The sequence below is a fragment of the Girardinichthys multiradiatus genome, chromosome 5 (genome assembly GCF_021462225.1).
Source record: "Girardinichthys multiradiatus isolate DD_20200921_A chromosome 5, DD_fGirMul_XY1, whole genome shotgun sequence".
Classification (NCBI taxonomy): domain Eukaryota; kingdom Metazoa; phylum Chordata; class Actinopteri; order Cyprinodontiformes; family Goodeidae; genus Girardinichthys; species Girardinichthys multiradiatus.
In genome coordinates this window covers 46412220-46422603 of record NC_061798.1, presented here as the reverse complement: position 1 = coordinate 46422603, position 10384 = coordinate 46412220, and the positions used below count along the sequence as shown (strand labels likewise).

The following is a 10384-nucleotide window of genomic DNA, read 5'->3' as shown; positions in this document are numbered from 1 at the left end:
TGAGTCAATTCCTCTTTTAACCAAATATTACATCTCCAAAATCTACTATCAACAAATGAAAATGAGTATATCTCGCAGTCACTTTGAAGATAAATTCAGAAAATGAATCAGTTTATATAACTGACTGTGATGCATAGCAACTAGAAAAGTAGGTTTTAAATATTGTTTGGCTTCAGTTTTTCTCTGAATGTTGCAGATTCTGCTTCATGGTTGCACAAGCTCTCTCTCTTTTAGGAGATACCTCATGTTTCACCCTGCGCTGCCAGTTTGGTTGCCAGTTGGAAAGATGGGGAACAGTTCGGTGCCTGTGTCCACCTGGCCTCCACCTGGCACCTGACAATAGGACCTGTAAAGGTAGGGCCCCTTTAAAGAGACCCGTATCTCTGAGTAAGAGTGTTATTAGACTGAACATCGGATGGTTATAGTTAAGTAGTACACAAAAACTCTGAGTTTGTTCTTCATCCTCACCATGTTGCTGAGTTACTGAGATATTTTCTCTAGTTAACCTTTAACACTGTTCACACTTTAGTTATTAAATACAAAAGCATGACAGAAACAACATGTTATGGCTGACCATGTCCATCTTATAGTTGCTTTTCCTCAGTGATAGTCCCAAAAATGGAAAGCATATAATGCAAAGCATAATTTTTAATTCACTTTACAGTAAACATTTTGTAATGTTGTAACCTCACATTTCTGTGTATTTTATATTTTAAAATATACAAAATGCACATTTCTGTTCAGCCCCCCTTTACTGAATACACCATAACCTCCAGAGGGGTTTTGTGAAGTTTGAGTTCAAAATAACGTGCAAATCTAACTGAATTTTTCTTAGAATTGACATACTCTATCTAAACAATCATTATGTTAATAAATATGTTTTTCAAATTGGAGGGATAATTCTGGCCTTCCTTTGCTGCTCGTTGAGTCAAACCTGGGTGGATTGCGACAAAATGTATTTTTTGAAATCTGTGAGCTCTCTGTTTACAGCAGACATGCTGGTTGTGTGTGTTGAAGCCATGTGGTGAACTGCTGAGACCGAGTTTTGCGGTTACGTCATTTTCTGATTCATCTGCCATTAGTTTTAACTGTTTTTGGTGTTTGTAGAAATTGTTTAAATCAGCTTTTAGCCAAGATTCTACTATTTCTGTGAATACCATGTATGTTTATGTCTAACTATTGGATCTTGCAGTAAAGAAATTAGAAGAAAACGAGTTAAATTCTGACCCCAGTACTGGGGGTTGGGCTTAAAAGGTTTAATAAAATCCAGTTCAACCAGTTACCTTTCTAATAAGTAGACAGTCCACCTGTGTATTTAATCTCAGTCTCCATCTCGGTCTCCATCCAGCTGTTCTGTGGTTCTCAGAGGTTTGTTGGAGAACAGTAGAGAACAAACAGCATCATGAAGACCAATAAACATCTCTGACTGGTCAGGGAGAACATTGTGGAGTTGGTTAAAGCAGGGTTAGGTTCTAAAACAACATGCCAAGTTTTTTGTACATGTCCCAGAGCTTTGTTCATCCATCATCTGAACATGGAAAAAGGATTGCAGAACCACAAACCTACTAAGACGTGGCCATCCACATAAACATACAGACTGAGCAAAGAGGACATTAACATACAGATGCAGCCAAGAGCTACATGGTAAGTCTGGAGGAGTAGCAGAGAGAATATGCTGACAGGACAACTATCAGTTGCCACAAATCTGACCTTTATAGAAGAGAGGCAAGAAGAACGTCATTGTTGGTTTGCAGTTTGTCACAAACCATGAAGGATACACAGCAAACATATGGAAGAAGGTGCTCTGGTCAGATGAGCCCACTGTGTGGAGAAAAGCTACCACTGCAAATTACCTCGAACACATCCTGTGGTGAGTCATGGTGCTAGCAGTATAATGCTTTGGGGACAATTTCAGAGTTGATGGAACGATGAATAGAGCGAAATACAGGGCAGTCCTGACGGAAAACCTGTTAGAGGCTGCAAAAGACCAAAAACCCTGACACTGGGACAGAGGTTCACCTTCAGGCTGGACAACATCAAACATACAGCCAGAGCTACAATAGAATGGTTTGGATCAGAGCCTGTTCATGTATTAAAATGTCAAAGTTCAAAGTTCAGACCTTAATCCGATAAAAAAAAAAAATCTGTGACAAGACTTGGAGCTATTTTGCAGTCGCTAGATGTGCAAAGCAGGTAGACTCAGAGCATAAGACGTGAAGCTCTAACTGCAACAAATAGGCGGCTGAATGCAAATGCACCATATGCTATCAGATGGTCAATTGTACAAGTTTGAAAAACATGTATCATTTTCCTTCCTATATGCTTAGTTTGTTGGTCTATCAAACAAAATCCCAATATAATACACTGAAGTTTGTGGTTATGCTATGACAAAATGTAAAAAACTTGAAGTGCTATGAATTCTTACCCTAATCCTGTAAGCTTTAGCACAAACTGTTTTAACAAATATAATCCAACTCTTCCTACTCCAGGATGTTTAATGCACTTTTTCCAGTGATCCCTGTCATCACTGAAAGAAAACTTACACAGAGAAACCTTTGCATGAAACTTCTCTGTCATGTTTGTTTTTAGGGAAACAAAAGAACAGTTTACCAGAGATGTTAACTCAGCTCTCTGCAGCAGTGTTAGTAGTGGCAGTCTGCCAAACCAATTATCAAAAGCCTCTAATTACCTACAGTAAAGAAAACAGACTGTGGACTCTCGTCAGTGTCCGCTTGTGACCTCCGATAACTCAGCGGCCGACAGCTCCTGTCTTGTAATGATGCTAGCCTCTCCCACGGCTGTTAGGGAAACATTCTCACACTGTAACTCTGAGTAAAATCTGAGTCAGAATGAAGTCACAGCTTTTTCCTCACTGCTGTGAAACTGTTTCTGAATTATTACCGGATAATACCGTGCTCTGTTTACCTCGTAACTTAGAGCTCAGATCTGTAAAAGATGTCATGTAGAGTTTAAAGCTGTTTCGAGCTGCAAGTCTGAAAACCATTGCTGTTGTTTTTAGGAGTCCAACTTAGTACTGTTAACAATCAAGGCTAATAACAATGTATTGCAATGCAGTTTGTACATTTAAACACCCGGAGAAACACATTTAATAAAAAGCTTTACAGTAAAATGTGTGACCGATTTAGTGAAAACTATCAAAAGAGCAAATAAACAGTTCATTAGCTTGACTGTCGCTACACAGCACAGAATGAAGAGTTGATATTACAATCAATGTGTTTTACATGCCTTTAGTCATCCTCAGGAAGCCTCTGGTATTTTTCAGCTTGGATATTTGCTCCCTCTTTTTTGAAGATGTTGTTTAGTTTCCTGGCACAGCCTTGGCTTTTGAACAAAATCCACAAATCTTCAATTTAGTTGAGTTCTGGCCTAATTCAGAAGCCTGATTTATTCCAAAATCAGTTCTGATGTGGGTTAGGGATCGTTGTCTTGTGGAAACACCCAGTTCTGACACAATTTAAGGGTACGTTGAACAATCTGAATGTAGTCCTTCATAATTTTACCATCCACCTTCTACAATGCACAAGTAGCTCTGGCAACGAAGCAGCCCCTCACCACCAAGCTTGACAGTTGGTACCATTTTCTTGTGTTGTAGTGCCTCATCTTGACTAATCTAAACATTCTTCTTGACGTAGCGAAATAACTCCAATTTTGACTCGTCTGATCATTTATCTCCAGATGACATTTGACGTTTTGAAGTAGGCGTGCTTGAAAGGGTCCATTTTGGAGCTCCGTCTTCTTTCTTTCTCGGCACATAAAACTGGCTTCACCGTGGAAAGTGACACCAGTGTTCCAGCAATTTCCAGTCTTTCCTAAACCTTCTGGGCTTTGGGACCCAGAAGCTATTTAAAATTGGTGGAATTGGTGCCGCATCAGTGTCAAGAAAACAGTCCATGTGAATTGTGCTGAGTAATCAAATGAGCAAATTAAGTTTTCAAAATAACGAAATCAAAAGACTTCATTCCACATGCCTGAGATGAACCATGTTGATGATTGTGTCCATTCTTGTCTTGTAACAGCAGCAGTTTTCAAAGCTTCAAACAACAAGCTGCAAGTTCAGGCCAGTCATTTGTGTCTTAGAAGTAAATTGCTGTTTTGAGCAAAGACAGAGAGACCTTTTGGCATCCTGTCCTGAGTTGTTTTCTAAGAACAGAAAGGAGTGTGATGAGTTTAGGCCATAAAAGAAGCAGACATTTCACCCTTTGCTTGGTTAATAGGTTTTCATTTCATTGCAGATGTAGACGAGTGTCAGAAGGCTGATATGTGTCCACCACGGCAGACCTGCAAGAATACTTTCGGCAGCTTCGTTTGTGTGTGCAGAGATGGCTTTGTGATGGGAAGCCTGTGGGAATCTGTAGAGTGCCGAGGTAAAACGTCATAAACACCCACATGTCACAGTGAAACACATTTCAGAAAATCATTTATTGTATTGTTATTGTATAATTCTTGAAGCATTGTTTCTATACGCCTCAAACGCGACCCAAACTGGAATAACATTCGATTATCTTCATCTGGAATGTTCCAGATATCTGATTTTCCTGTTTCTGCCCATTTTCTTTTTTTTTTTAACCAACCAAACAAAATGTGTGTGTGTATATATACATATATTAATCTTATATTGCAGTTGGATACTCTTTCTCGGAAACCAAACCTTTAATTGGAGGACATTTATTTAGTGTAGGAAAAACAATCGCACATTAAGTCCATTTGTTGTTACTGGTGGCACACATTTGGGCTACACTGTTTACACCCCTCTTGCCAAAAGGACATAATTTAGTCTTTAGAATTGTATAAGATTGTAACATACGTCAGAGGAATCTTGGACTTTTAGTGCAATGTTTGTAGGTCGTTCAGAGTCCTGGTTCCTTTGTTATGTCCTCCTCAGCTAACTTCAGAGTTTTTTTTACAAGTTTTATGTCTGTCAATTGAAATAGGATAGAAGCAGGTTGATTTTGTGTCTGGTTGTAACATTGTTTTGCTGATTTTTCCATATGTTTTGGATCTCTTTCCTGCTCTAAGTTTTCTAGCCTATACCACCAGTTTTTTTTTGTTTTTTTTTAAATGTCCTTGTATTTCAAAGAGTTGCTGTTGTTGTGACTATAAATCTGAAAATATTATTTAATATTAATAATTTAATATTTTATCAAATAATAATATTTCAGTCTGTTAAGGGTTGTCCTGTGAATACCAGCCTAGTAAGGTGGTGGTATTAGGACAAAATTAAAAGGGTGAGCCAAGCTCTGACATTATTGAACAGCAAAAACTCACATGGAATGAATTCACACAATTTCTTAAAATACAAGAATTAATTAACAAAAATAAGTCAACTCAACGTCAAACATATTTCAATCAGCAAACTCTTTACTATGCTAAAACAATACAATGTTTATGTTTGAGAACCAAGGATTATCTTGAAGAATCTGGAAGTGAAGTTAGTCTTGGAACCAACTTAGGAAATAATCAGCAAACCTTTAGACAACCATTCACAATGCAAGATCAGATCAAATATTATTTTAATAAAATAATGTTTTAAAGAATGATCTGCTGAATAAAACCAACCTTCTGGATGACTAATTCTCAACGGTGTCTCATTAGCTGCCTTTATTCATTAAAATAATATTTAAATAAATATTATTAAAGGAAATGGTAAAATATTTCAGGAAGTATTTTGAAGAAGAGCCAAATCTTTCTAGAGAAATGGGGCTTATTGGTGTTTACTTAGTTATCAGATTTAGTAAAATGATGTTTAGGGACTCATTATTTACTGGATTGAAAACTAACAACCTTTCTGTTAAATATTCCCTAGCAGGCAAGCACGTGTCCTAAGCCGTTAGCAGTTAAAGCTAACAAAGAAGCTGATAGCTTAGCACCAGAATCAAACGCACACCTTTAAAAATACCATCAATAAAAGGGTGAAAATGCATAAGCGCAGACGGTGCGTTAGGATGAATCTTCTATGTTAAAATCACCCCTTTAAATAAAGTTTGTCTTAACTTTAAAAACACACAAACACAGAACACAAAACTGAGCACGTGTGCTGCAGACAGTCAGCTAGCACTAAGATAGCTGAGTTCAACACAAACAAAACCAAACTTCATAAAATGAAAAACGTTTAGATCATTTCATTCTAAATCTTTCTCTGCCCAAACCCCAAACCTCTGAACCATGCTGAGGAAAAGCTGTCCAGGGCGGGGAAGTTTGAAGAAACGTCCACAGTCAACAAACGGTTAGCTACAGCTAAACTCCTTAGCTGTGGGGAGTGGCTCGTTCTGTCAGGCCACCAAACTGCACTTTACCATAACCAAGGTGATGCGGCTCCTGTTGTCCTCCTTTCAGACTGGGAAACTGCTCTACTCAGCTTCGTAGAGACAGCGTCTCTGCAGGGAATTCTCTGGAACACAGTTTGCTTCTGCAGGCCTCAGAAAGAAAGTAAATCAATGCTTATACCTTAATTTCTCTTTTTTATGAATGAATACCGGGTACGGAAAAGGGCATGAGGCACTTTACCTGATTTTTTTTCACACTAGAGCACCTGGAGTGTTTTTTGTTTAAAACATAGATCTCATCTTTTCAAAGCATGTGGTTCCAAAGTCACAGAATAGTTTATTAAACTCCACGCATTTACTTGTGTGACTGAAGGATAGAAAAGATCTTTTTTGCTGGCTTGCAGCCGGTTTCTGACCCTTACATCCTGCTTTTTGACGCTGCTCTCCAACAGTGAGTTGTGGAAATTGTTTTCAACCTCCCTCACCATCATCCATGGTGGTGAGATAAGCTTGGGTCCACATCCCGTCTTGTTTCTCATAGTTCAGGGTGTTTTACATTCCCGACTGTAGGCATGACTTAAGATCAACCTTGCCTAAAAGAGGCCCCTGTCACACAGCAAGTGTTTGAATAATGGTTTTGTTAAAAACATAAATTTTTAATATGGGATTTTCCTCAATTAAATAAATATACTTCAATTGAAATCTGGATTTTTTTTAATATTTAAGTGTGAGATGACATAGCTGCAATGAAGATTAATTTATTTTAATGCTTTTTACACTTATTTAGCTGGGATGCAAATGAAAGTGGACAGCTCTGGATGCCCCCCATTACACAGCAGTAAACATTTTCTTTGTTTTAACAAGTGGCATTAGACAATTTCTTACAATTTGTCTCCACAGCTTGTTTTTAGCTAATTATATATTGGCATTAAGCTGGATGATTACAGCAGACAAAGCAAATCTCACACCATACATGTGAAGTTGATGATCAAGAATAGTTCCCCTCATCAGAATCAAACCAGAAATGTCAAATTGATCTCCAGTTCTGCAGATTTTGCACAGAACATTCAGATGTGTTTGACATCAGGGCTGTAAATGACTGAAATGATCAGAGCACATCCCTGCATGTTCTCCTCATCTGTGTTAACTGGCAGGGAGAGTAATCTTGAGAAGATGCGCTTGGTAGCAGAGAATCCAGAGAGACCGTGTTTATTTGATGGCTCACCCACTCAGCTCTGGGATCAACCATGACCTGTTTCTGTTTTCATCTTTAAGGAGAGCTCTGCTAAATTATCTCTTAAACAGTGATGGGACTTATGGCTCTTTGAAGGGAACCGAATCTTCAGGATCCGTTTACTTCAAAGATCTGTTCAAAAGAGTTGAAATGCACCGTTTTTGAAAATATACATATTTCAAATAGTGTTAAATATATACATTTTTGGAAACCTGGTATGTGTGGGTGAAATTTACAACAAAAGTTAAATTAGATTAATATTTTTATTTAAAAAGTGCAAAATAGAACCACAGTATGTGGATGCAAAAAAATTCTTTCTTTATATATATATATTTTCCATAAATTTAAGTTTAAAATATCAAAACATAAATATCAGAAACCCATGTAGTTCTCAACAACAGGTTTTGTGTTCAATAATAGCATTTTAATGCTATATTTAATATAGAAACTAAATAAAGAAAGCAAATTGTAACAAAATAGAAGACAAAAAAATGCCTTTGAGTTGCTTTACCAGAAATAAAAATCACCAACTGCACCATTAAATATAATAATTAAGGTAACACACTAATGGTAAACAACACTTAACTGTAAACATCCAAATAAAGTGTCCAAAGCTTATGTTGTGCCGCTTATTGTTTCATACTCAAGCAAGGAGCACACTGTGATTGTCCTCCTGCTCTCTCCCTCTGCATGCAGCCTGGGTCAGCGTCACACACAGGGCCACACATACATCTGCCGCCATGACACGTGGGGAAAAGAAACAGTGATCAATGAGCATGAGCTAGGCATGCTCATACCCACCCCCTTTCTGTTTCCGTATTTAGTCGCCTTGGAAATATAACATAATTTAAAGTTACATTAAATTGAAAAAGTAACGTGAGACGACGTGTTGTGAATTGGCGCTATTTAAATACACTGAACTGAATTGCACTACAGGCAAGCAAATTAGTAAAAACCAAAGACAGGCTCTCACTAACTAAGACTTGAGTCCTACCGTTCAATGTAAAGAGCAGTTCAAAAGAATCGATTTGTTCTTGAAAGTCAGATCACTTCTTTCAAACGGATTTTAAAGCAGTAGTATTTAAACACAAAGGAGGGTTTCTGTAAAAAGGATGGATGTATACAGTAATTTGCCAAGTCTTGAGTCTACCATAATTGCTTTATATTTTACTCGTAAGCAGCCATGTTAATCTTTAATAGCAGTTTTTCAGATAATCTGAATAATCTGTTTCAATGCTTTTTTTGGGATTTTGGTAGCTTTTTAACCCACTTGCAGCACACTGACCATTTTGCATATTAAGTAACTGAACTTTTAACTCTAACTCTGAATAATTCAGGGAAAAAAGTGGAGGCAAAATACCAGGAAAAATGAACATATTTCAGCAAAGTTGCTGTGTTTAATCTTTTTGAGCTTTGTCAAAGACCTTCAGTAAGCTACAACTGTAAATCAGTACCTCTGTTTAAACATTCCAGGGAAATCTAGCTACTTGTAAGCATAGTATAAGAAATTCTGGGTTGTAAAAACAGTTTAGGAGGGCACTGGATCCACCAACCCTTCGTCTTTTAAGTGCATTACTAATCTCCTGCTCTTCTTCTCCTAAAGACAAGGATGAATGTCTAATTGGAAATCACGTGTGCAGTCGGCACGCTCGGTGCATCAACACGGAGGGCTCGTACACGTGTCAGTGTTTAGAGGACAACTTTGGCAACGGACGCTCCTGTGGGCCCAGGAGAGCTCCAGAGTCTAAGGCTGCAATGTACTTCAGCTACAAACGCTTCAAAAGGACCAGACCTGTACGCACTTTGTTGTTTTAGAGCTGCATTTTAGAACCATGATGATCCAATAAAAAGGAAATAAATCCAGTGGAAGCCAAGACATATAGTGCAGGTCTAAAGTTTACATTTACTCATCATCACCATAAAATTAATTATAGGCCATGATGAGGCTTTGACCAAAATTAAATGCACTACTTTGAAATTAGTAGGCGTTTGCTTGAATCCAACTGCCTCCAACATCAACAATACATACATTTCCATTAATGTATAGAAACAAGTTTCAGTTTTTATCTTCGTAGCCATCAACACGCCTCTAGTATCTTTCAGGCAGGATATTTGACCACTCCTCTTATCAGAAGTGTCAGAGGTCATTTAAATCAGTTGGTTTGCAGGCACAGACCTAGCATTTAAGTATAGTCACTGATTTTCAATAGAGGTTTGGGCAGTTCCATAGACCTAATGTTAGCTTGTTTTGTCTATTCCAAAACAAGTTTGGATCAGACTCAAACTGTTCCCCTCAGTAAAAGAAATTGGTTAGGATTTTCAGGAACAATCCAAGAACCAGCAAGCCACATAACCATCATCAACTGGAAGATGTTGGAACACAAGAGTCTCGCTTCCCAGTGAAGCCAGTTTAGGATGGACTGGGAGCATGTTGTTCTCCAAACAACACAATGTCAGATATAATTTTACAGAGGGCCATGAAAACAAGCCAAAGGTCTTCTGGAGAAAGGTTGAGGTATTTGGTTAGAATGACACTGCACCAGCTTCAAGCATGGTGTTAGCAACATCATGCTGTGGGACTCTATTGCTGCCAGCGATACTGCCGGATTGCACAAACTGGGTGGAATAACTTGATGTCTGTGTACATTTGAGTTTGTCAGTATAATTTTGACTAAGTGTGAAAGAAACACCTTTACAAAAAAATAACGCATTTCCTCATTCTCATTCCTCATTTTAAAAATCATCCAAATTGTATGCTGTACAATGAACCCACTCCCCCAAAAAAACGTTCAATTAAATAATAATAAGCCCAAAATTAATCCAACATTCATGTTGATGGTGGGGGAAAGCAAACCTCAAACTTAGT

General features: G+C 37.9%; 1 protein-coding gene across 1 annotated transcript; it reads left to right on the top strand.

Annotated features, from left to right (window-relative positions):
- Positions 1 to 222: 222 nt before the first annotated feature.
- Positions 223 to 9453, top strand: LOC124868020 (nephronectin). Its single transcript, XM_047364783.1, has 3 exons — positions 223 to 354; positions 4254 to 4385; positions 9122 to 9453. Exons 2-3 carry the CDS (start codon positions 4280 to 4282, stop codon positions 9331 to 9333), a joined length of 318 nt encoding a protein of 105 aa, XP_047220739.1. The 5' UTR covers positions 223 to 354; positions 4254 to 4279; the 3' UTR covers positions 9334 to 9453.
- The last annotated feature ends 931 nt before the right edge of the window (positions 9454 to 10384 follow it).